Source organism: Aegilops tauschii, chromosome 6 (genome assembly GCF_002575655.3).
Source record: "Aegilops tauschii subsp. strangulata cultivar AL8/78 chromosome 6, Aet v6.0, whole genome shotgun sequence".
NCBI classification, from domain to species: Eukaryota; Viridiplantae; Streptophyta; class Magnoliopsida; order Poales; family Poaceae; genus Aegilops; species Aegilops tauschii.
The window spans coordinates 189,738,236-189,766,153 of record NC_053040.3 but is presented as its reverse complement, the minus strand read 5'-3'; the positions used below and the strand labels follow the sequence as shown (position 1 = coordinate 189,766,153).

The 27,918-nt window shown below is 44.7% G+C and overlaps 1 protein-coding gene across 1 annotated transcript; it reads right to left on the bottom strand.

The window, feature by feature from the left end:
• Positions 1-699: 699 nt before the first annotated feature.
• LOC109781268 (peroxisomal membrane protein PMP22) lies at positions 700-7,116 on the bottom strand. Its single transcript, XM_020339876.4, has 7 exons — positions 6,843-7,116; positions 6,658-6,756; positions 3,636-3,737; positions 1,922-1,997; positions 1,271-1,341; positions 1,105-1,190; positions 700-1,023 (listed from the first exon to the last, which is right to left on the bottom strand). Exons 1-7 carry the CDS (start codon positions 6,954-6,956, stop codon positions 972-974), a joined length of 600 nt encoding a protein of 199 aa, XP_020195465.1. The 5' UTR covers positions 6,957-7,116; the 3' UTR covers positions 700-971.
• Between the last annotated feature and the right edge of the window lie 20,802 nt (positions 7,117-27,918).

Genomic DNA, 27,918 nt, shown 5'->3' with positions numbered 1-27,918 from the left:
CATGGAAACGCCGCTCTGCCGGTGCACCCGCAGCGCTGCTCTCGTCATCAACGAGGGCGACCGTGCCTCCTCCTCGGCTCCTCCCCGCCTCGTCAGGTTGAAGACGGAGCCGGGGCTCGCCACCGTGAAGAGCGAGAACGATGACGCGCTTGACGACGAGGCGGCCATGAAGTGGGCGCGGGATGATTGGGCACGGCTGGAGATGGAGCGTCAGCGCCGTGCCCGGGAGGAGATCACCGCGCGCCGCCGTGGGCACGACGAGGGCGGCGTCATCGTGCTTGAGGACAGCGACAACGATGCACCGCCGCCGGCCAAACCAGTCCGCCAGGGCGACCCCGACCAGGGGTCCAGCAGGGACGGCTGCGTGAAGAAGAAGGACGACGACGACGGCGGCGGCAGCGCCGCCGCGTTCAACGAGTTCTTCGGCCTGTAAGCGCGGCCCTTTTGTTTTTTAGATAAATTTATGTTTTCTATGTAAAAAACTGTGGAACGCCTATGGCATGTTTGCCGAATCTATGTCCTGTCTTCCAAATTTTGACCGAATATTTTTTTCAAAATGATTAAAAAAAGGGCGTCTAAAGGCGACCCTGGGGCGGCAGCTGGGAACCCGATCGCCCCCACGGCGAAAATATCGCCGGTTCGCCCTTAGAACACAAACTTGGAACAGCCAGAACTTCCACTCATGAAAAAAAACAATTATTTGCTCTCCAAAGTAGACCGAATATATCCATAGTTAATATAATTCAATTACGTTTCAGTCACAAAGCTTAAATAGTACCAACAGAGAAATCAGATAAGCGGCCTCGCATGCGTTGACAAACAAATCTGCAACTTGATACCAAACAAGTATCGAAATCCTTCTATTTAAATACCCTAGGACAATCAACGGTATATTACATAGCAATCAGCATCCTTGTTCTCCGGCCAGTTTGAACCATTATGGAGCAGTGTTATACCCCCACTAAATCTGTCTATGACTGCTTCAAAGACATGGCTCTGGCGCGAAGGTTGAGAAATATCCCCCTTCAGGAAACAAAAAGATGACCACATAAGAGCAAGCCTTTTTAGTTGGGAAAGAAGCTACCAAAGGCAAAAGAACATTACCAGCAACATGCAACAAAGCTGTGGACAATCACCCGAAACTGCAAAGGCACGTATTGATGGTTTATCCAACCAACTACTGGCCAAAACTGTGCATTGAGAGGATCTATTAATGAGCTGTAACGACAAATTGTAAGGCAAGTAGCAATATTGAGAGCAAATTACATACCATCCAAGCAGACAATTGCACTGACAGATATTGTTTCTTCACCCTAGTCTTCACCTCCTTGAAAGGCCTCTCTGCATTCCGACTTGTCAATAACCCATGAGCGTGGAGTAGACCTCCCCCCAAAAAATAATACGTAGTGGAGTAGACTAACCAGGCAAAATATCTATAGATTCAGTACTTCCATTCGATTTAAAGGCAACCATCTTACTGGAACACACAACACTATTACATGATTCAGGCAACTGGTAGGATTAAACTGATTCCCCCAGTTTACAGATATCTCGGTCACACAGAGATATAATTGATCGGTCTTTGGACCCTAGATCTATATGACCTCCAATATTAAGGGGAATATGTTTAATAAGGTTTGCTGTATGTTTCAAACGTCATGACTAGAAGGAGGAAAGAAACTCAAAGGGATATTCTGGACCAACAAGCTGAGAAAAGTACAGAAAAGCCTGGTTCTTATGTTTTGTTCAGTAAACGGTTTTCTAAACTCTACTATGCTAATACCTCCTGCTATATCAAAGTAACATACTCGAAAGATGGCAAGTAAAATTTCAAATCATCATTGGCAGTTGGCATGGTATGATGCCAAAGGAACTCTTCCGGTTGGTACAAAATCAAACTATTTGACACTTACAGACTTACTCTCAACAACATATCCATAATAGAATAAGAAGAGTAAATTGTTCCAGGGAGAGGAAGTGATCTGCTCCAGCAACACCTGGAAATAGTACGAAACATCTCAAAGCATTCTAACATACCATCAAGTACAGATTGTCCACCAGTGCTTGTTTGACTTCAATCATGATGTGGGAAAATTTGCTGGCAACAGACATCATAGACTAACTAAGTTGCTGATGCTTTACTAGTATGGTAAATTCACACTTTTTTTTGCGGGAAACTAAGGGTGTGTTTGGTTTCTGTCACGAAGTGGAACGGCACAGGTCGGTTCCATCCCTGGGGCTCATTCCCGTGTTTAGATTGTCCAATGACAAGAACGCACCGATTCCTGGGAACGACATATTCTCTCTTTATGCGGAACCGAGTCGTCTCTCCAAATAAAGCGGACGACGCGGAATGGCTCCCTGAGCGCCCCGCTTATCTCTCTCTCGTATCTCTCTCACATCCGGCAAGCACAGGGAGGCGGCTGGAAGCAGGCGAGCGACGGCGGATCGGTACGAAGCCATGCTCCCAGACTCGCCGCCGGCACACTTGCCGCTGACGCTGGTGGCGACGACCGGATCATGGTCGTCCCCTCCCCTTCCCTTCCCGTCAGATCCGTCAAGGTCCAGCGACGGCAACGGCCATCTCCGGTTGCCTATGGATCCTCTCTCCCGCTCATCTACCCCCACAGTCACACTCATGGCGCTGCTGCTTTCCTTGCCGGCGGCAGCCCCGCGTGTGTCGTGCGTGCGTGCTGCTCCTAGCTGGCCCTTGCGTGCGTCCTGCAAGTGCTGCTCATGGCATGCAACTGCTACAATTCTTGTTGTGTGTCGTGCTGCTCCTGCTGTCTTCCCACTGAATTTGATGTTTTATGTGTAGATGACAGAAAATTGATGAAGTTCTACGGCTAATTGTTGCTAATGGCTGACAGGCAAATATGTATCACTTGTTTTGGGCATATACCATCATTTGCTTGAAAGAATTGCTGTGTTGATGATTTCCTTTTACCTCCATATATGCGTCTTGTTTGTGTTTGATGTCAAAGTTATATTGTACATAATCACAAGAAAACAACAGATATGAAGAAATCCATTCCGTTTCGCTCTCTAAAACCAAACACCGAAATGTAACCGTTCCATTCCTTCGAATTGGCTCTACCAAACACAAGGACGGAACCAACCCATTCTAGTGGAATGGAACCATGACATTCCATTCCACTTCGTTCCCAAACCAAACACACCCTAAAGTCAAACATTTGCAATGCCAGGATGTACTGTGCTTTACTTATATGTGCACTATCATTGGCAGCAGAACTTTTTTATACATGGCCACCACAAGAAAGAAGTGAACAATGGTGTTGATTATAAGAGCATCTACAACCGGACTGAGCTAATTTGACGCCCTATACTTCCGCGGACGCGTCAGAAAAGAAAGAATAAACAAAGAGAAAAAGTGGTTCGTGGTGGGCCAAATCCAACCTGGACTGCCCGGACACGCCCGAGCACCCTCATATCCTCCCCGCATATGGGCTGGATATGAGGGTTCGTGGACAACCCGGACACATGAGGACAATTTGAGGGGCCTGGTTGGGTGACTTTTTTCCTTCTCTCTCATGACCGGGCTGTCTCCCCAGCAGACATATAGGGGGAAAGTTGGGGGTCCGGTTGCAGATGCTCTAAGATGGTCAAAGTTATACCTTCTTAGCTACAGTTTTGGTATCCTTCTTCCCTTTAAAGATATAATCCAACACTTTATGCAGGAAATGCCCAAATGGGCCACCATATGCAAACCCAAATATCTGCAGCAAAAAAGCACACTGTTACATTAGAACACGCAAATGCATGCAAGAAAGCATCATAAACAACACAAGATAAGCATATAACACAAATGGACATCTACAATTATGTTCTTACGAGTTAGCAACATCAGAGAGGATAAATTTTGTGGACAATTTGTGCAGTACTATCTGAAGTGCATCAGATGTCAATATCTTTGGTCCATTAGAGAAAGTAACAGGTGAAAAACAGGGTTCAAATCAATGTTCTTGTCTAATCTAAAGTCTTAGAATCGTCAGTTTTCAATTTCATCTACTTTAATATGACACAACTACACAACTTGCTGTGAGTTTAGGTTATGATGCCTCATGAAATCCAATAACATAGTATTAGTCAAGACAATAGACGAAATAGAGAAGCCCTCTGCCCAAAAGCCAAGGACAAGTTATCTTTAACAGATTTCCACAGATAGTGTGGATGCATATTGTCCTTAACACAACTGTACATTATGCCATACATTCCTCTTTGACGCAATTGTATATCACACCGCAACAATTCACCAACATATATATGAACAAGTGAAGCATAACAAGGCAATGGGAAGTAGCTTATGTCAGAGAAGCAAGTAAGAACCAGAACAAAGATAATGTGAATCATCATTCTGAGATGAGGTCAGATGTAACAAATCTGTACAGGATACCTAGCGACCAATAAGTCTGCAATGAGCACTAGCAACTAATGTTCCCACTAATTTCTATGTGTGGCAACTCAAATCACACAAGAATAACAACCAACGCGGCACATCGCATCCACTGTGTTGAGTATCGTGATTAATTAGGAAACATAGGATAGACTAGGAATTATTCCATCTTGTCTTGTACTCCAAATTGATCATGTACTCCTATATATATGCCCACGAGGCTCAAGCAATACAACAATGCATTACACCAATCCCTCTTTCTAACATGGTATCAGCCGCAAGTTCTTAGACCTAGCCACCGCACGCTTCCGCAATGCGCTGCCCCTGGGGAGGTCGATATCCATGATCTCCGCTTGGGCCGCGCGACCCGTAGCAAGGTTCGTCCGCCGATTTGTAATCGGCTGCCCTGGTGAGTTTTTCCGATCTCTTGATCGGTTTTCTCTCTGCCGGTCGTTTTCACAGGTATTTTCTTTTTTGGTTCAACGATCATACATCGGATTATGTCGCCCACAGCCGCCGTCGACCCCCGCGCGCCTCTACTCCGATATCGGCGCGACCCCCCGGCGGCCTTGCGCGACACGCCGACCTGTCACGGCCGTCGTCAGTTGCTGCCCGTCGGTCTACACCGGCCGTCACCGCCTCTACTCCGACATCAGCACGACCACCCGGCCTCTTCTCCAACCCGACGGCCTCGCGCGACGTGGCGGCCTTCACGGCCGTCCGCCGCGCGTCTGCCCGCAGGTCGCTTTGTGCCGGCCGTCGCCGCCCTGCTCCAAACGGACTCCTGCATAACCTACCGTCTCCGCCGCCGCCGTATGGCCGTCTCACGCATGGTGCTGCGTTCGCCGCTCGGGCGCTATCCGCTCGTCCGCACACCGTTCCCCATCGGCCGTCGTCGCCTAGGTCTGCTCGACCACCTCGCTTCATTGTCTGCACCGCCATCATCATCACCGAGCAGCGTCCCCAACCAGCGTCCCCAACCTCGTGTGCGGTCGGATTGATCACCTGCCCGCCCGCGATCCGCTCCATCCGCGTCGCGCCACGACCTGATCAGTCGCCCCGACCCGCCTTGCTTGAGCAACCTCGTTGGTTTTCACTCCAGCCACAACTTCCGCGATGCATCGACCATTACGACTACGGGGGGATGTCAGTCGGCTTACCTTGGGATTCTTCACCAATCTCACAGTCTGCGTCACTACTGTTGTGACTGCGCGGGGGGGGGGGGGGGGGGGGGGGGGGGGGGAGTGTTGACTATCGTGATTAATTAGGAAACATAGGATAGACTAGGAATTATTCCATCTCATCTTATACTCCAAGTTGATCATGTACCCCTATATATATGCACGAGGCTCAAGCAATACAACAATGCATTACAGGCAATGGGTAGGGTATGGGGCGGGTAGAGGAATACCATACTCATACCCGTGTAGTTAATGGATACAAAATTCTACCCATATCTGTACCCATGGGTATGAAACTTTACCCATACCCATACCAGGCAGGTACCCGTACCCGTTGGGTACCCAATGGGTAGATCAAACAGTACACAAGTTATTCGCAATACATTCATCTATAGCACATTGGACAAAAGAACATTGATCTCTACTCAATAACAGGTAGATGAGTACATGACAATTATCTCAATTCAAATTTACAATTGGTGACAACTTTAACCATAGGTTCACAAGCTCACAACTTTAGCATATCTACACTTGTGAATCATGGGTAAGGTTCACATGTAAGTATAAATGGGTAGGGTATGGGTATATCCATGGGTAAAAGGGTTTACCCGTCCCCTACCCATGACTTAGAGGGTAGGGTATGGCTAGCACCCGTGGGTATAAAATTATGCCCATACCCTGCCCATACGGGTACGGTATCCACGGGTACCCGTACCCATGGGTAAAATCGCCATCCTTTTACACCAATCCCTCTTTATTCCTTCTAATACACTGATCCAAATTGCCTCAAACCTACACCGTGCTCTGAAGTGTCAAATCACGGGCTACGTACGTCAAGTCATTGTTCAATTGAATCCGAAGAAACATCGTTCCAATTATACATCACTTGTGGAGTACTCCCACTCACATGGTCCTCCTACAACTAAAGCCTCTACCCTACTAAGAGGATGAAACACAACTCCATGTACAGAATCAATCTAGTATCCACAAACAAGAGGACGCCTCACATCTACACCAGCAATAATCAAGAAAAAGAAACAATAAATCGTTCAGCAACCTCACCATCTTGAGCAGGAGGCGGCGCTTCTCAATCTTCTGATATCCAGAGAGCTTCTGCGCCACGGAGTCGCTGACGCCTGCGAGGCACCCCGCAGTGATCATCTGCACTAGCCAACTTAACCGAGGCTTAGAAAATTCCCCAAACCAATCAATCAAATCCAGTGAAAACTGCAACAAAAGGCGAAGACCTTGGTGCGGAGTGGGTGGCGCTGCAGCTGGAGCAGGTACTGCCTCCAGGCCCTGCGAGCCAACGAGTCCCCTCCCCCTGTTCCTCCCCCAGCTCCTCCAGTTCCTCCTGCCATGGCAGCTGGTGTCGGGCTCTGGGCTTTAGCGTGGTCCTAGATCTGTCTACCTAGAACCTATTCCTCGAGGGCACACTTTGTATTCTCGCGCCGAGATGCGAATTCTTTTTCTTTTCTTTTTCTAGAAGAAGATGCAAATTCATTTAGTCCTCTTTGGTTCATCCACGAATATAATGTTGCTCGGTTTTCTTGTTTTTTTTACTCCCTACTCCCTCCGTCCGTGAATAAGTGTACATGTAGGTTTTGTTCTAAGTCAAAGTTTAAAATATTTGACCAACTTTATAGAAAATAATAGTAACATATATGACATCAAATTCATATATTATGAAACTACATTTGAAAACAAATCTAGTGGTACTAACTTGGTGCCATAAATGCGTTTACTTTTTCCTAGAAAGGTGGTCAAATTTTTTAAAACTTTGACTTAAGACAAAAGCTAGATGTACCCTTATTCACGGACGGAGGGAGTATGTTTCAAATAGGGATGTAAACCGGGTCCCGCTTAATCCCGTTTAAGTCCATTTATAGTCTAACAATTCAATAAAGCTTACCCTCAAAATAATAATTCAATAAAGTTTTTTTTGGAGAAAACGAACTATCGAGCTAGCTAAAACTAACTAAACGGGACTTGCGGGCGCGGTTTAGTGTATTAGTTTAAAAAAATCAAACCACTTTACGTTTGATCAAATTTGCGGATAAATATATCAAATCGGTATATTTAGATTTATCATGAAGTGAATTTCATATTTTATTTATTTACTATTGTGGACGTCAATATTTTCCGTTCTAAACTTGGTCAAAATTCAAGAAAACTGACTTTTAGAAAACTAATACACCTTGTATTCTGAAACTGATGGAGTATTTGGTTTCTGATTAGGGATATGATGGAGTGGGTTATTTTATTTATAATGCGGTATTTTGGTGCACATTTTACGGTGTGATTCTGTGCTATCTGTTAATCAACCCATACTTAAGCGGAGACATTTTCTATGTTGGTGGCTGCATTACTATATTGGTGCTACAGTGTCACATCTAGTGCTTCTTCTTTTTTTCTAGTTGGCGAAAGGGTGCGCGGATTGATGTACTTTTAGAGGTCATTTGTTACTTGGTTTGAAAAATCATTGATCTGATCAAAATCTTGAACCAAATCCAAAGTTAAATACCTCAATCGAATGAAAAACCTTCAAAATTAGGGAGCACAATGAATTAAAAATATTGAGTGTGAGAGCTCCTTGAGAAATTATTAACACGATCAAAATCGCGTGAGCTAATTCCATATTTAAGACCTCAATTGAATATAAGACCTTTAAAATTAGAGAGCATGGTGCATAGTTAATTAGAAGTATTGAATGAGAGAGGGCAAATAATTGACCTGGTCAAAATCAGATGAGCCAAATCCAAATTGAAGACCTCAATTGAATATGTGGCCACTAAAATTAAGGAGCATAGTGTATTTACTAGAAGGGTTAGGCGCGCTTTGCTGCACCATTGGTATTATTGGGTTTTAAAAAAAACTACTCCCTCTGTTTCAAAATATAAAGTGTATTACATTTTTTTTAAAGTCAAACCTTTTAAGTTTGATCAATTTTGTAGAGAAATATATGAAGATCTATAATATCAAATCTGTATGATTAGATTCATCATGCAATGAATTTCCACACTTTTTTGTTTAATATTGTGGATGTCGATTTTTTTTTACTCTGAACTTGTGCAAAGTTATAGATATTTGGCTTTTCAAAAACTAATACTCCTTATATTTTGGGATTGGTGTAGTATTTAGTTTTCCAGGTGGGGGATATGATGGAATTTGTCTATTTTTCTTTATAATATGATGATTTGGTGGGCCTTTCGTGGTGTGATTCTATGTTATCCGTTAACCAACCTATATTTACGTGGGGGAATCTCTGCTTCGCTAGCTACATGTACTATATTAGTGTTGTAGTATCACATGGTGGCACTTCTTCTTTTTTTTGTAGGTGATGGAAGGGTGCACGAGATTTATATATCTATAGGACGGTTGTTGCTGATTGATTTAGAAAATTGTTGACCTAACCAAAATCATGAACTGACACATCTCCATCGTATCTACTTTTTCAAACACTTTTGCTTTTGTTTTGGATTCTAATCTGCATGATTTGAATGATACTAACCCGGACTGACGTTGTTTTCAGTAGAACTATCATGGTGTTGTTTTTTGTGCAGAAATAAAAGTTCTCAAAATTGGACGAAACTTTTTGGAGATTTTTTATGGAATATATGAAAAATACTGGAACGAAGATCCACCAGAGGGGGGCCACATGTTGCTCACAAGGCAACGGGCGCGCCCTGTTACCTTGTGGGGCCCACAGGCAGTCGTCTGGCCTAATCTCTACTCTATAAATTCCGTTTCGTCGAGAGAAAAATAAGAGGAGAAGTTTTGTCGCGTTTTACAATAAGGCGCCGCCGCCACCTCCTGTTCTTCATCGAGAGGGCTGATCTGGAGTCCGTTCGAGGCTCCGGAGAGGGGGATTGTCGCCATCATCATCACCAACCCTTCTTCATCTACAACTTCATGATGCTCACCACCGAGAGTGAGTAATTCCTTCATAGGCCTGCTGGACGGCGATGGACTTGGATGAGATTTGTCGTGTAATGAAGTCAATTTGTTAGGGTTTGATCCCTAGTATCCACTATGTTCTGAGATTGATGTTGCTATGACTTTGCTATGCTTAATGCTTAATGCTTGTCACTAGGGCCCGAGTGACATGATTTCAAATCTGAACCTATTATGTTTTCATGAATATAAGTGTGTTTGGATCCTATCGTGCAAGTTGTATGCACCTATTACATGTTATGATCCGTAGACCCCAAAGTGAGAACAATTGGGATTCACTCTGGTGATGAATGTAGTATGAGGAGTTCATGTATCACTAAGTGCTAATGTTTTGTTCTTGCTCTCTATTAAAAGGAGGCCTTAATATCCCTTAGTTTTTCTTTACAGACCCAGCTGGCATGGAAGGGTAGGACAACCGTAGTATGATAGTAACGGTAACAGTGGCAAAAGTAGCAGTAGCAGTTTGTAGTGATTGTAATAGCAGTAGCAACAAAAATAACTTAACAAAGATCAATATGTGAAAAGCTTGTAGGCACTGGGTCGGCAATGATAATTGTGTTCGATGATATTCATCATGTAGCAGTCATAACCTAGGGTGACACAGAACTAGCTCCAATTCATCAATATAATGTAGGCATGTATTCTGTATATAGTCATACATGCTTATGGAAAAGAACTTGCATGGCATCTTTTGTCCTACCCTCCCGTGGCAGTGGGGTCCTAATGGAAACTAAGGGATATTAAGGCCTCCTTTTAATAGAGAATGGGAACAAAGCATTAGCACTTAGTGAATACATGAACTCCTCAAACTACGGTAATCATCGGAAAGAATCCCAATTATTGTCACCTTGGGGTATGCGAATCGTAACTCATAATAGGTGTCTATAACTTGCAAGATAGGATCAAGAACACACATATATTCATGAAAACATAATAGGTTCAGATCTAAAATCAAGGCACTCGGACCCTAGTGACAAGCATTAAGCATAGCAAAGTCATAGCAATATCAATCTCAGAACAGAGTGGATACTAGGGATCAAACCCTAACAAAACTAACTCGATTACATGATAAATCTCATCCAACCCATCACCGTCCAGCAAGCCTAAGATGGAATTACTCACGCACAATGGTGAGCATCATGAAATTGGTGGTGGAGGAAGGTTGATGATGACGACGACGATGGATTACACCCTTCGGAGCCCCGAACGGACTCCAGATCAGCCCTCCCGATGAAGAACAGGAGGTGGCGGCTGCTCCGTATCGTAAAACACGATGAATCCTTCACTTTGATTTTATTTCTTCACGAATAGGTATATATGGAGTTGGAGTTAGGGTTGCCGGAGCTCCATGGGCCCCACAAGCCAGGGGCGCGCCCTAGGGGTGGTAGGCGCCCGCTGGGCTTGTGGCCCCTTGGTGGCCCCCCTCTGGTATCTTTTTCTGCCAGTATTTTTTATATATTCCAGAAATATTCTCCGTAAATTTTCAGGTCAAACCGAGAACTTTTATTTCTGCACAAAAATAACACCATGGCAATTCTGCTGAAAACAACGTCAGTCTGGGTTAGTTCCATTCATATCATGCAAATTAGAGTCCAAAATAAGGGTAGAAGAGTTTGGAAAAGTATATACGATGGAGATGTATCAACTCCCCCAAGCTTAGAATTACCATGGAAAAGTAGATATGATAGAAACGTAGTCTCCATCGTATCTACTTTCCAAACACTTTTACTCTTATTTTGGACTCTAATTTGCGTGATTTGAATAAAACTAACCCAGACTGACGTTGTTTTCAATAGAATTACAATGGTGTTGTTTTTTTGTGCGGAAATAAAAGTTCTCAGAATCGGACGAAACTTTGTGGAGATTTTTTATGGAATATATGAAAGATGCTAGAACGAAGATCCACCGGAGGGTGGCACCTCAACTCACAAGGCAATAGGGCACACCCTGTTACCTTGTGGCCCACGAGAGGCCGTCTGACCTAATCGCAACTCTATAAATTTCGTTTCGCCGAGAAAAAAATAAGAGAAGAAGTTTCATATCGTTTTACGATACGGAACCGCCGCAACCCACTACCAGGGAAAAGCCTAGCTGTAGCGCGGGTCTAAGGTGTATCAGTAGCGCGGGGTCCCGCGCTACTGATATGGCACTACAGCTAACTTGTAGCAGTAGTGCGTGTTGAATCGCGCTACTGGTATACATGGGTAGCAGCAACGAGCTTTACCGGAACGCGCTGCTGCTAATAGATGTAGCGCTTTACCATAAGAAGCGCTACTGCTAAGTGCATGCTATTGCTAACTTTATTCCCCTCACTACTGCTAGTTTTATTAGTTTCTGATTTTTTTTCTGCATATTTCTTTTGTATTCGTACAGGCTTTATACAATAATCTCTAGCATATCATACACATACAAATGTAATCATAGCATACATATACAAATAGTCTCATCAAATCATGTCATCATCATAATCATAATCCAACACAAAGTGGTCTCTCGTCATCATCTCTAAATAGCGATACAAGTCTCGAATACTTGCAACTACATCGTCATCCATCTAAACAATGATATACACGAGAAGAGCTATCACTATGAGTGAGAGCGGAACTATGCAGTACATGAGGCGGCGGTTATGTGTCCTCTCTCACGCTAGCATGAACCTCAAGTAACTAGCTTCTACTTCTTGTCTGCTTTTGAACCCTTTATGTCTGGCGCCCGAGAACCGGTCCACTAGCGCCTGACACTCGGCCCACTCTCGTACACTCTCGGAACCTTGCCTGTGTACACGACATAGCACTACTTCCTCGCCATCAAGGATCTAGGTACCTGTTAGAGATGCATCTTCATCAAGAGAATGTACAATCATATGCAAAAAAATATACTTGAGCAACACGAAAAAGAAAGGGTTAGCAAATAGATGCAACATATAGTAAACATAAATAATCAACGCAGTTTCATCATACGCAAACTAATTAACTAGAGGTACGCAGGTCATCGTACCCAAACTAAGGAAGTAGCGTTACGCAAGTTCGGCAGGAATCATGGTCATCACAAAGTTTCATCGGTACAGAAAGTATACAAGTTCAACCGACACATATCATCATCATCGACATCATAAATCACTAGAAGTTCCGTCCTTCCATATCACCGAGGATGCACCCTAGCTTCTTGAACGGCGTGAGGTCCTGACGTTGCATGCCTATGCGAGTTCGGACGTCAGCTTGTGATATAGGGCCGTGGTGGAACATCCCCTTCTATTCAACGACTTCTTTCATGATGATCATCGCAATGTCCCTCTGGATGCGAAAGAACTCATCTCTAAGTTTATAATCCGGTTCTCCTTGAGATTCTACCCACTTGCGGATATGATCATCGCTTCTGGTTGTCATGCGAAGCTTTTGGTGATCCCTTCTGAACTCCATTATGAGATGGAGGAGGTAGAATCCATCATTTCTGCTTGGTTTTGGGACATGGATGCAGCAGAAGTTAGTTTTATGCGAGAAACCCATCTTGCGGTTCCTTTGTTTCCTGATCTGCAGGTGGCCACCCCTCAAGCTGAAGTCATGGAGAGCATCATCTAGAATATTCATTATGTGGGTGTAGTCCTTCTTCTCGTAGTTTCTGGTAGGGTCGAAATACACGGCATGGGAGACTCGCGGGTAAAGAACAATAAACATGGCACGCCCGTTGCTGCGGGAAAAAAACACCTCAAATTATTCTCCATATGAGCGAGAAGGAATGATTGAAATGTACAAAAGGGTTGTTCGGCGCCGACTTACATTGGATGATAAGGCAGGAGTACAATTTCCTAGTCCTTATTCTATATCATGAAGTTCTAGAGGTACTCCCTAGCAGTTTTACGCTCAAAGTCACTGAGACACAGGAAGGACTCGTGCATGCAGTATGGATACGCCACACAGATTTGCGAGACTTGTTGTCTCTTCATGATGGAGCTCATATGTAGCGCAAAAAGGAGGATGATTGTAAAATCGAGCCGCCTTATCAGAAACATCTCGGAGATATGCTCAAACCGCAGGAAGAACACCTCCGCCAGCCGTGTGTCGACGTAGCACTTCCCCCTAGGCACACGAGCCGCGCATGTCGGATATCCTGGATCCTTCGAGGCTAGTAGGATTTTCTCAGTCGATGGCACATGGTCGTGTAGTCTCCTGAGATCCCATGATATTGCCTCCAGCGGTTTCGGCGGTAGCATCGGCTCGCCCGTGACATGGAACATGGCCACACCTTTGATGGGTACACGCTCTTCAAAACCCGCCTTCTGGCTGCTATGTGCTCTGGCTTGTTTGTAGGCAGCAGAGCCTTTCTTTGTCGGTCTCCTCCTCTCCTTTTTCATGGGCTGACCTTCCAGACCCTTCCTTAACCCCTGCCCCAGTGTTGTCGGGCTAAGCACTGTACGACCCTCGGCTAGTTGAGCCTGTGTTGAGGCGGCATCTTCAAGCATGTCCTGTGAGGATTGCATGAAGAGAGACTTCTTGCAATGAACCCTGCTAGGACATTCCTGCCCGGGCAGATCATCCATCTCCTCATCAGCATGCTGATAGCCCGAGTCATCATATGGCCGACTGATACGTCTCCAACGTATCTACTTTTCCTAATGCTTTTCCTCTTGTTTTGGACTCTAATTTGCATGATTTGAATGAAACTAACCCCGGACTGACGATGTTTTCAGCAGAACTACCATGGTGTTGTTTTTGTGCAGAAATAAAAGTTCTCAGAATGGAATGAAACTTTGCGAGGATTTTTTATATAACAAATAAGAATTTCTGGAGCCAAGATCCACCGGAGAGGGGCACCTGGGTGGGCACAACCCACCAGGGCCCGGCCCCCTCTCCTGGTGCGCCCAGGTGGGTTGTCCCCACCTGGTGGCCCCGCAGACCCTGAAACCGACGCTGTAAAATCTTTTTTTTCCAGAAAAAAATGAGGGAGAAAGAATTATCGCGATCCACGAGACGGAGCCGCCGTCACCTCCTGTTCTTCATTGGGAGGCCAGATCTGGAGTCCGTTTGGGGCTCCGGAGAGGGGGATCTTCGTTCTTCGTCATCACCAACCCTTCTCCATCGCCAATTCCATGATGCTCCCCATCGGGAGTGAGTAATTCCTTCGTAGGCTCGTTGGTCGGTGAGGAGTTGGATGAGATTCATCATGTAGTCGATTTAGTTTTGTTAGGGCTTGGTCCCTAGTATCCACTATGTTCTAATATTGATGTTGCTATGACTTTTCCATGCTTAATGCTTGTCACTTTGGGCCCGGGTGCCATGATCTCAGATCTAAACCGTTTATGTTATCACAATTATATTCACGTTCTAGATCCGATCTTGCAAGTTATTGAAGGAAATATGCCCTAGAGGCAATAATAAAGTTGTTATTTATATTTCCTTATATCATGATAAATTTTTATTATTCATGCTAGAATTGTATTAATCGGAAACTTAGTACATGTGTGAATACATAGACAAACAGAGTGTCCCTAGTGTGCCTCTACTTGACTAGCTAGTTAATCAAAGATGGTTAAGTTTCCCAGCCATAGACATCTGTTGTCATTTGATGAACGGGGGACAAGACCCATCTGTTAGCTTAGCATAAATGATCGTTTAGTTTTTCTGCTATTGCTTTCTTCATGACTTATACATGTTCCTCAGACTATGAGATTATGCAACTCCCGAATACCGGAGGAACACCTTGTGTGCTATCAAACGTCACAACGTAACTAGGTGATTATAAAGATGCTCTACAGGTGTCTCCGATGGTGTTTGTTGAGTTGGCATAGAACGAGATTAGGATTTGTCACTCTGTGTATCGGATTTGTATCTCTGGGTCCTCTCGGTAATGCACATCACTATGAGCCTTGCAAGCAATGTGACTAATGAGTTAGTTACGAGATGATGAATTACGGAACGAGTAACGAGATTGAACTAAGTATGATGATACCGACGATCGAATCTCGGGCAAGTAACATACCGATGACAAAGGGAACAACGTATGTTGTTATGCGGTTTGACCGATAGAGATCTTCGTAGAATATGTAGGAGCCAATATGAGCATCCATGTTCCGCTATTGGTTATTGACCGAAGATATGTCTCAGTCATGTCTACATAGTTCTCGAACCCGTAGGGTCCGCACACTTAACATGACGATTTGTATTATGAGTTATGTGATTTGATGAACCGAAGTTTGATCGGAGTCCCGGATGAGATCACAGACATGACGAGGAGTCTCAAAATGGTCGAGACATAAAGATTGATATATTGGAAGGTTATGTTTGGACACCGGAATGGTTTCGGAAAGGTTCAGGCATTTTTTGGAGTACCCGGGATTACCGGAACCCCCCGGGAGTTAATGGGCCTTCATGGACCCTAGTGGAGAGAGGAGGCGGCGGCCAGGTGATGGCACGTGCCCCCCAAGCACAAACCAAATTGGACTAGGGTTGGGGGGCCTTTCCTTCTCTTCTCCTCCTCCTTCCCTCCTTCTCCTACTGGGAATAGGAAAGGGGGGGCGAATCATACTTGGACCAGGAGTCCAAGTAGGACTCCCCCCCATGGCGCGCCCCCCTTGGGCCGGCCACCTCTCCTCCCCCCTTTATATACGTGGGAGGGGGGCACCCCAAAGACACACCAAGCCTTCTCTTAGCCGTGTGCGGTGCCCCCCTCCACAGTTACACACCTCGGTCATATCGTCGTAGTGCTTAGGCGAAGCCATGTGCCAGTGACTTCATCATCACCGTCGCCATGCCATCGTGCTGACGGAACTCTCCCTCGGCCTCAACTGGATCAAGAGTTCGAGGGACGTCATCGAGCTGAACGTGTGCTGAACACAGAGGTGCCGTACGTTCGGTGCCTGGATCGGTTGGATTGCGAAGACGTTCGACTACATCAACCGTGTTACTAAACGCTTCCGCTTTCGGTCTACGAGGGTACGTGGACACCCTCTCCACGCTTGTTTCTATGCATCTCCTACATAGATCTTGCGTGATCGTAGGTAAATTTTTTGAAATACTGCGTTCCCCAACAGTGGCATCCGAGCCAGGTCTATGCGTAGATGTTATATGCATGAGTAGAACACAAAAAGTTGTGGGCGATAATAGTCATACTGCTTACCAGCAACATCTTACTTTGATTCAGTGGCCTTGTTGGATGAAGCGGCCCGGACCGACATTACATGACCGCGTTCATGAGACTGGTTCTACCGACGTGCTTCGCACACAGGTGGCTAGCGGGTGTCTGTTTCTCCAACTTTAGTTGAATCGAGTTTGACTACGCCCGGTCCTTGTTGAAGGTTAAAACAACACACTTGACAAAAAATCGTTGTGGTTTTTGATGCGTAGGTAAGAACGGTTCTTGCTAGAAGCCCGTAGCAGCCACGTAAAACTTGCAACAACAAAGTAGAGGACGTCTAACTTGTTTTTGCAGGGCTTGTTGTGATGTGATATGGTTAAGACGTGATGATATATAAATTGTTGTATGAGATGATCATGTTTTGTAACAGTTATCGGCAACTGGCAGGAGCCATATGGTTGTCGCTTTATTGTATGAAATGCAATCGCCATGTAATTGCTTTACTTTATCACTAAGCGGTAGCGATAGTCATAGAAGCAATAGTTGGCGAGACGACAACGATGCTATGATGGAGATCAAGGTGTCAAGCCGGTGATGATGGTGATCATGATGGTGCTTTGGAAATGGAGATCAAAGGCACAAGATGATGATGGCCATATCATATCACTTATTTTGATTGCATGTGATGTTTATCCTTTATGCATCTTATTTTGCTTAGTACGATGGTAGCATTATAAGATGACCCTCACTAAATTTCAAGGTACAAGTATTCTCCCTGAGTATGCGCCGTTGCTACAGTTCGTCGTGCCGAGACACCACGTGATGATCGGGTGTGATAAGCTCTACGTTCACATACAACGGGTGCAAGCCAGTTTTGCACACGCAGAATACTCGGGTTAAACTTGACGAGCCTAGCATATGCAGATATGGCCTTGGAACACTAAGACTGAAAGGTCGAACGTGATTCATATAGTAGATATGATCAACATAGTGATGTTCACCATTGAAAGCTACTCCATCTCACGTGATGATCGGACATGGTTTACTTGATATGGATCACGTGATTATTTAGATGACTAGAGGGATGTCTATCTAAGTGGGAGTTCTTAAGTAATATGATTAATTGAACTTTAATTTATCATGAACTTAGTACCTGATAGTATTTTGCATGTCTATGTTGTTGTAGATAAATTGCCCGTGCTACTGTTCCTTTGAATTTTAATGCGTTCCTAGAGAAAGCTAAGTTGAAAGATGATGGTAGAAAATACACGAACTGGGTCCATAACTTGAGGATTATCCCCATTGCTGCACAGAAGAATTACGTCCTGGAAGCACCGCTAGGTGCAAGACCCACTGCAGGAGCAACTCCAGATGTTATGAACGTCTACAGAGCAAAGCTGATGACTACTCGATAGTTCAGTGTGCCATGCTTTACGGCTTCGAATCGGGACTTCAACGACGTTTTGAACGTCATGGAGCATATGAGATGTTCCAGGAGTTGAAGTTAATATTTCAAGCAAATGCCCAGATTGAGAGATATGAAGTCTCCACTAAGTTCTATAGCTGCAAGATGGAGGAGAATAGTTCTGTCAGTGAACATATACTCAGAATGTCTGGGTACCACAACCACTTGACTCAACTGGGAGTTAATCTTCCTGATGATAGAGTCATTGACAGAGTTCTTCAATCACTGCCACCAAGCTACAAAAGCTTCGTAATGAACTATAATATGCAAGGGATGGATAAGACAATTCCCGAGCTCTTCGCGATGCTAAAGGCAGCAGAGGTAGAAATCAAGAAGGAGCATCAAGTGTTGATGGTTAACAAGACCACTAGTTTCAAGAAGAATGGCAAAGGGAAGAAGGGGAACTTCAAGAAGAATGGCAAGCAAGTTGCTGCTCAATTGAAGAAGCCCAAATCTGGACCTAAGCCTGAGACTGAGTGCTTCTACTGCAAAGGGACTGGTCACTGGAAGCGAAACTGCCCCAAGTATTTGGCGGATAAGAAGGATGGCAAAGTGAAAGGTATATTTGATATACATGTTATTGATGTGTACCTTACTAATGCTCGTAGTAGCGCCTGGGTATTTGATACTGGTTCTGTTGCTCATATTTGCAACTCGAAACAGGGGCTACGGATTAAGCGAAGATTGGCTAAGGACGAGGTGATGATGCGCGTGGGAAATGGTTCCAAAGTTGATGTGATCGCGGTCGGCACGCTACCTCTACATCTACCTTCGGGATTAGTTTTAGACCTGAATAATTGTTATTTGGTGCCAGCGTTAAGCATGAACATTATATCTGGATCTTTTTTGATGCGAGACGGTTATTCATTTAAATCGGAGAATAATGGTTGTTCTATTTATATGAGTAATATCTTTTATGGTCATGCACCCTTGATGAGTGGTCTATTTTTGTTGAATCTCGATAGTAGTGATACACATATTCATAGTATTGAACCCAAAAGATACAAGTTTAAGAATGATAGTGCAACTTATTTGTGGCACTGTCATTTAGGTCATATTGGTGTAAAGCGCATGAAGAAACTCCATGCTGATGGGCTTTTGGAATCACGTGATTATGAATCACTTGGTGCTTGCGAACCATGCCTCATGGGCAAGATGACTAAGACTCCGTTCTCCGGAACAATGGAGCGAGCAACAGACTTATTGGAAATAATACATAATGATGTATGCGGTCCAATCAGTGTTGAGGCTCATGGCGGGTATCGTTATTTTCTGACCTTCACAGATGATTTGAGCAGATATGGGTATATCTACTTGATGAAACATAAGTCTGAAACATTTGAAGAGTTCAAAGAATTTCAGAGTGAAGTGGAAAATCATCGTAACAAGAAAATAAAGTTTCTACGATCTGATCGTGGAGATGAATATTTGAGTTATGAGTTTGGTCTTCATTTGAAACAATGCGGAATAGTTTCGCAACTCACGCCACCTGGAACACCACAGCGTAATGGTCTATCTGAACGTCGTAACCGCACTTTATTAGATATGGTGCGATCTATGATGTCTCTTACTGATTTACCGCTATCGTTTTGGGGTTATGCTTTAGAGACGGCTGCATTCACATTAAATAGGGCACCATCTAAATCTGTTGAGATGACACCATATGAACTGTGGTTTGGCAAGAAACCCAAGTTGTCGTTTCTTAAAGTTTGGGGTTGCGATGCTTATGTGAAAAAGCTTCAACCTGATAAGCTCGAACCCAAATCGGAGAAATATGTCTTCACAGGATACCCAAAGGAAACTGTTGGGTACACCTTCTATCACAGATCTGAAGGCAAGATATTCGTTGCTAAAAATGGATCCTTTCTAGAGAAGGAGTTTCCCCCGAAAGAAGTGAGTGGGAGGAAAGTAGAACTTGATGAGGTAATTGTACCTTCTCCCGAATTGGAAAGTAGTCCATCACAGAAATTAGTTCCAGTGATTCCTATACACCAATTAGTGAGGAAGCTAATGATGATGATCATGAAACTTCTGATCAAGTTACTACCGAACCTCATAGGTCAACCAGAGTAAGATCCACACCAGAGTGGTACGGTAATCCTGTTCTGGAGGTCATGTTACTTGACCATGACGAACCTACGAACCATGAGGAAGCGATGATAAGCCCAGATTCCGCGAAATGGCTTGAGGCCATGAAATTTGAGATGGGATCCATGTATGAGAACAAAGTGTGGACTTTGGTTGACTTGCCCGATGATAGGCAAGCCATAGAGAATAAATGAATCTTCAAGAAGAAGACTGACGCTGACGGTAATGTTACTGTCTACAAAGCTCGACTTGTTACGAAAGATTTTCGACAAGTTCAAGGAGTTGACTACGATGAGACCTTCTCACCCGTAGCGATGCTTAAGTCTGTCCGAATCATGTTAGCAATTGCCGCATTTTATGATTATGAAATTTGGGAAATGGATGTCAAAACTGCATTCCTTAATGTATATCTTAAAGAAGATTTGTATATGATGCAACCAGAAGGTTTTGTCGATCCAAAAGGTGCTAACAAAGTGTGCAAGCTCCAGCGATCCATTTATGGACTGGTGCAAGCCTCTCGGAGTTGGAATATACGCTTTTATAGTGTGATCAAAGAATATGGTTTTATACAGACTTTTGGAGAAGCCTGTATTTGCAAGAAAGTGAGTGGGAGCTCTGTAGCATTTCTGATATTTATGTGGATGACATATTGTTGATCGAAAATAATACTGAATTTCTAGATAGCATAAAAAGATACTTGAATAAGAATTTTTCAATGAAAGACCTCAGTGAAGCTGCTTATATATTGGCCATCAAGATCTATAGATATAGATCAAGACGCTTAATTGGACTTTCACAAAGCACATACCTTGATAAAGTTTTGAAGAAGTTCAAAATGGACCACTCAAAGAAAGGGTTCTTGCCTGTGTTACAAGGTGTGAAGTTGAGTTAGACTCAATGCCCGACCACTTCAGAAGATAGAGAGAAAATGAAAGTCATTCCCTATGCCTCAGCCGTAGGTTCTATCATGTATGCAATGCTGTGTACCACACCTGATGTGTACCTTTCTATTAATTTAGCAGGGAGGTACCAAAGTAATCCAGGAGTGGATCACTGGACATCGGTCAAGAACATCCTGAAATACCTGAAAAGGACTAAGGGATATGTTTCTCGTTTATGGAGGTGACAAAGAGCTCGTCATAAATGGTTACGTCGATGCAAGCTTTGACACTGATCCAGATGACTCTAAGTCACAAACCGGATACGTATTTATATTGAATGGTGGAGCTGTGAGTTGGTGCAGTTCTAAGCAGAGCGTCGTGGCGGGATCTACGTGTGAAGCGGAGTACATAGCTGCTTCAGAAGTAGCAAATGAAGGAGTCTAGATGAAGGACTTCATATACGATCTAGGTGTAATACCTAGTGCATCGGGTCCAATGAAAATCTTTTGTGACAATACTGGTGCAATTGCCTTGGCAAAGGAATCCAGATTTCACAAGAGAACCAAGCACATCAAGAGACGCTTCAATTCCATCCGCGATCAAGTTAAGGAGGGAGACATAGAGATTTGCAAGATACATACGGATCTGAATGTTGCAGACCCATCGACTAAGCCCATCTCACGAGCAGAACATGATCAGCACCAAGACTCCATGGGTGTTAGAATCATTACTATGTAATCTAGATTATTGACTCTAGTGCAAGTGGGAGACTGAAGGAAATATGCCCTGGAGGCAATAATAAAGTTGTTATTTATATTTCCTTATATCATGATAAATGTTTATTATTCATGCTAGAATTGTATTAACCGGAAACTTAGTACATGTGTGAATACATAGACAAACAGAGTGTCCCTACTGTGTCTCCACTTGACTAGCTCGTTAATAAAAAATGTTTAAGTTTCCTAGCCATAGACATGTGTTGTCATTTGATGAACGGGATCACATCATTAGAGAATGATGTGATGGACAAGACCCATCCGTTAGTTTAGCATAAATGATCGTTTAGTTTTTCTGCTATTGCTTTCTTCATGACTTATACATGTTCCTCAGACTATGAGATTATGCAACTCCCGAATACCAGAGGAACACCTTGTGTGCTATCAACGTCACAACGTAACTGGGTGATTATAAAGATGCTCTACAGGTGTCTCCGATGGTGTTTGTTGAGTTGGCATAGATCAAGATTAGGATTTGTCACTCTGTGTATCGGAGAGGTATCTCTAGGCCCTCTCGGTAATGCACATCACTATGAGCCTTGCAAGCAATGTGACTAATGAGTTAGTTACGGGATGATGCATTACGGGACGAGTAAAGAGACTTGCCGGTAACGAGATTGAACTAGGTATGATGATACCGACGATCGAATCTCGGGCAAGTAACATACCGATGACAAAGGGAACAACATATGTTGTTATGCGGTTTGACCGATAAAGATCTTTGTAGAATATCTAGGAGCCAATATGAGCATCCAAGTTCTGCTATTGGTTATTGACCGGAGATATGTCTCGGTCATGTCTACATAGTTCTCGAACCAGTAGGGTCCGCACGCTTAACGTTCGATGACAATTTGTATTATGAGTTATGTGATTTGATGAACCGAAGTTTGTTCGGAGTCCCGGACGAGATCATGGACATGACGAGGAGTCTCGAAATGGTCGAGACATAAAGGTTGATATATTGGAAGGTTATGTTTGGACACCGGAATGTTTTCGGAAAGGTCCGGGCATTTTCTAGAGTACCGGGGGTTACCGGAACCCCCCCGGGAGTTAATGGGCCTTCATGGGCCCTAGTGGAGAGAGGAGGCGGCGGCTAGGTGGTGGCGCGCGCCCCCCAAGCCCAAACCGAATTGGACTAGGGTTGGGGGGGCCTTTCCTTCTCTTCTCCTCCTCCTTCCCTCCTTCTCCTAGTGGGAATAGGAAAGGGGGGCCGAATCCTACTTGGACCGGGAGTCCAAGTAGGACTCCCCCCCATGGCGTGCCCCCCTTGGGCCGGCCGCCTCTCCTCCCCCTTTATATATGTGGGAGGGGGAACCCCAAAGACACACCAAGCCTTCTCTTAGCCGTGTGTGGTACCCCCCTCCACAGTTACACACCTCGGTCATATCGTCGTAGTGCTTAGGCGAAGCCCTACGCCGGTAACTTCATCATCATCATCGTCGCCACGCTGTCGTGCTGACGAAACTCTCCCTCAGCCTCAACTGGATCAAGAGTTAGAGGGACATCATCGAGCTGACCGTGTGCTGAATGCAGAGGTGCCGTATGTTCGATGCTAGGATCGGTTGGATCACGAAGACGTTCGACTACATCAACCGCATTACTAAACGCTTCTGCTTTCGGTCTACGAGGGTACGTGGACACACTCTCCCCGCTCATTACTATGCATCTCCTAGATAGATCTTGCATGATCGTAGGTAATTTTTTTGAAATACTGCGTTCCCCAACAGTTATAGTCACCTACTACATGTTATGATCCGGCAACCCCGGAGTGACAATAGTCAGGACCACTCCCGGTGATGATTGTAGTTTGAGGAGTTCATGTATTCACTATGTGTTAATGCTTTGTTCCAGTTCTCTATTGAAAGGAGGCCTTACTATCCCTTAGTTTCCAATAGGACCCCGCTGCCATGGGAGGGTAGGACAAAAGATGTCATGCAACCATAAGCACGTATGACTATTTACGGAATACATGCCTACATTATATTGACGAACTGGAGCTAGTGCCGTATGTCCCCTGGTTATAACTGTCTCATGATGAATATCATCCAACAAGTAACCGATCCAATGCCTACGAATTTATCTTATATTGTTCTTGCTAAGTTACTACTACTGCTATCACTTGTGCACTTGCTACAAAATTACTGCTATCACTGTTACTGTTACTATTACTGCTGTCACTACTATCAAAACTATCATATTACTTTGCTACTGATCACGTTGCTGAAGATAATTAATCTCTAGGTGTGGTTGAATTGACAACTCAGCTGCTAATACCTTCAAATATTCTTTGGCTCCCCTTGTGTCGAATCTATAAATTTGGATTGAATACTCTACCCTCGAAAACTGTTGCGATCCCCTATACTTGTGGGTTATCACCGACTCATCATTTCTAAGTCATCGCCATAGGCGCCTATATTGAGGAACCGAAGAGGGTCATCCTCGTCGATCTCATCATCCTTTCCTTGTTCTACGGGGGCGATTACATCAGCCACTATTGGACCCCCCCTTCCTCGCATCGTCTGGCGCTCTCACCTGGCACTACAGGCGCTGGTAATTGCGTATGCAGGGTGGTGGTGTTCATACCTGCTTGTTTGATGTGTGGTTATTGGTGTGCTCTCGGCCGGCTCTAGATGGAGAAGATTCTTCAGCCATAGCAGCACCCAACCCTTGCAGTTTCCAAGCCGCGATGGGTCTCGTTGTCCTATCCCCCTAGCCGTACTGGAGGAGGCAAATCCTCGTGCCCCGATTTCACACTCGACAAGGTAACCCTGAAGTGCCCACCGGGCATCGGCTGGCCGTGGAATGTGAGTTCCAAGGGCTTTGTTATCACCGCCTTTCCCACGTCCACCTTCTAGCCTTTGATCAAGTAGAGTACAGTGCACGGGGTTTCGTCGGCCTGCAAAGACATGTCTGCGGCGTAAAACACCCGGAAGGCAATGAAAATGGAATATTCTAGATATATGTTGGTGCGACATATAATTACCATGAGGGCGTCAAGCTCAACCAAAGACAAAGGCCTGCCTAGTGCGCTAGAGACCGAGGACAGGCTGCTATGAGCGGGTGCGGGAGCAGGCGCGGTTGTGTGAGCAGGTGATGGTGCGGTTGTTCACCGAGTTGCCCCCGATGAAGGTTGGCATGGGGAAATCATCTACCGTCTTGTCTGGCTTTTCCTTCGTCCAGTTGATGATAGCCGGGATCAAGTTAGTAGCGAAATCATTTCTGCAGGCATCTATAGTTGCAGCGACTGCCTGCTGTAGCAACTCATTTTTCTCCTCAGCTGCTTTTTTCGCGTCCTCAGCTGCTTTTTTCTCGAACGCAATCTTCACCTTCTCGTTGATGTCCGCCCGACTGAACTTCTTTTTCTGCTTCTTGGCCTCTGGGCCCTTATTGTAAAAGACCTTCCATGTGGCGCCGTCTCCGGCGCCGTGCACATGTCAATATTGCGGCCGCTGGTCCAAAGGGAGTCCCTTAAGTTCGTTCAAGGCCCGGTTGAGAGGGGTGTCCCACTTGGTCCTCATTGACGAAGACTGGCTTTCGGCTGCAAGCTTGTGTTGCTTGTCGTGTAGAAGTTACGTGAACCATTTACTAATGTGTTGTCGACTTGATCAGAAGCTAAATGTAAGGTGGTAAAAGAATAATTACCAGTATTCGAATCAATTTCCTCGTGATCGGGTTAGTGTAAAAAACCTTCTTTTCCTTGTCCCACTTGTAGCGGGCCCTGATGAAGTCACGCTCCATGGGGTTGGTGAACTTCGCGAAGGGGTCTGGGAGACCCGCAGCTTCATGTTCCACGTCCTCCTTATCCCATATGGGCCTTTTGCCAAGGTAGCCATGGCTTCCGAGGCGTTGGTTCCCCGTGTTCCTTTGTTGAAGGCTCTTGAATTTCGTAGCCTTAGCCTTGGCTGCCTCGGTAGCGCAAGTGTCCTTGAACTTTTGGAACTCCTCTTCCAGAAGTGTTGGATTTTCCTCCAGAATCTTGGACAGGGGTTCCTCAGCCTCAATAGCTCGTTTCACCCTCCCTTTCCAGGAGGCCAAATAATTGCTGAACATGCCCATGGCGTGATTGTTAATATTTTTTATCTTCGGATCATCCCACGGGTGTTCTATGTCCTCATCCCGGTCGGGAAACTTGAATCTCTTGTGCAGCTTCATTAGGAGCAACTGCGTCAAATGTTCTTTACCCCTTAAGTGATCATCGTTGATGCTCGCGGTTTCCCATAGGATGCATCCGACTTGGTTCCCGTAGCACTTGCGAGGTTCTTCCAGCTCTAATGGCTCAAACTTGCCAGGGCCATCTTTGTGATCACCAGTCGTCCGATGTCGAGTTTGTTAGGTTTTCGTATCCTCTACTTCTTTTGCTTCTTCTTTTTTTAGCGGCTTCGGTGCCGGTACCTTCCCTGCCGGACTCGGCGCTGCCATCGGCGCCGGTGCCGTCGGTGTCGATGTTGGCGTCAGTACCATCATCGAGGCCGCCCTGCAAACCTTGACTGTGCTTAGCAGACAAATAGTTGAGGTACCATTGTTCACCCTCGTAATCCATCTTGTCTGCATCGTGGTCAGAAGGCCCGGTTTCTTTGTTGTTCGACATGTTTCCTACGATTAAGTATCCTTGTTTAATTCTCAAACTATAATAAAAATGAGTAATGACATAAAAAAGGTCTATGGTTTGCGGGATGCTGTTTCCCAGCAAATCCCGGCACTCGATATGCCTACTTTCTAGCACAAGTCATGCCAAAATTCACGGGAAATTTTGGCATGACCTTTGCTAAAAAGTGGACATATCGAGCGCCTGAAATTCACCGGAATAGAAATGAATCAACATTTCGGCGAAACATAGGCCACTCGGATCATTTACCCTACACATAACCATCATTTTCTGAATATCACATGTCCACTTCAAATATAAGCTAGCTAGTGGGGGGTTGTTCCACCATGTCCCTGTTGGAATCACATGTCCACATATCATATAGGGTTCATATAGCCATAATAGCTTTAACTAAAAAAATCAAATAGCAACAATTCTGTTCTTTCTTTAAATTAATACCAATAAAAATTCCTAGAATAATATTTCTGTCCTTAATTTATACCGAGCTAAATACCAATAAAAATTCCTTGAATAAAATGTATGTCCTAATTTGATACCTAGCTAAATTCATATATAACAAAATAGCTACCTAGGGTTTATACAAAAACCTAGCTACCTAGGGTTCATACTAAATCCTAGGGTTCATACTAAAACCTAGGTTTCATACTAAAACCTAGGGTCCATAACTAAATTCATCACCGCAAAAAAACTAGACTAACCTACTGCCCTCTTGCAAAGTATTCACTTAAGTAAATTAACCTAAGAACCTAATTAATCTACTGCCTTAATTAAAAAGATAACTAATTAACCTACTTCCCTAACTAAAAACATAACCTAAGAACCCTAGAAGCGGTGGGGGGCTTACAGAGGGTGCAGGGGCATCGACGGCGAGGAGGCAGGCCCGACGACGGCGGTGAGGAAGGCGCGACGACGGCCGAGGTAGGGAGGGGAGGAGGTCGCAGCGGCATCGGGGTCAGGGTCGGGCGGCCGAGGGAGGGGGCCCGACGGTGAGGGAGGAGGCGTGCGGCGTCGGGGTCGAGGCCGGGTGACGGTGAGGGAAGGGGCATGCGACGTCGGGGTCGGCGTTGGCACTCGGGCGACGACGGCTGCACAGGGAGGAGTGGGAAGAGTGAGGAGTGGGGAATTGGCGAAAGGAGGTAAGCCCGCGCTAGTTAACTCAAAATAGCGGTAGCGCGTTTTCTCAAACAGCGCTATAGCTAAGTTAGCTATAGCGCGGGTTAAAAATGCGCGCTACCGCTATATAAAGTAGCTATAGCACACTTTGTTAACAAGCGCTACTACTATTGCTTTCATTTTTTTCTTTTCTTTTGTTTTTTTTCTTTTCCTGTTTGTTTCTTTTATTTTATTTTCCTTTATTTTCTTTTTCTTTTTCTTTTTTTTCTTTTTTTTTCTCAGTGCCGGAACGAAGGCAAGGTGATACAATGTATGTAACTAAGGCGATATATATCGCATCATTTGACCCATAATAATTAAGTGTGTATA

Excerpts from the sequence above, each read along its gene's own strand:
- LOC109781268 (XM_020339876.4), bottom strand. The coding sequence starts at position 6,956 with ATGGCAGGAGGAACTGGAGGAGCTGGGGGAGGAACAGGGGGAGGGGAC. Across the intron at positions 6,757-6,842 it reads GCCACCCACTCCGCACCAAG|ATGATCACTGCGGGGTGCCT; the intron begins GTCTTCGCCTTT and ends TGGCTAGTGCAG. Across the intron at positions 3,738-6,657 it reads GCCGCCTCCTGCTCAAGATG|ATATTTGGGTTTGCATATGG; the intron begins GTGAGGTTGCTG and ends TTTTTGCTGCAG.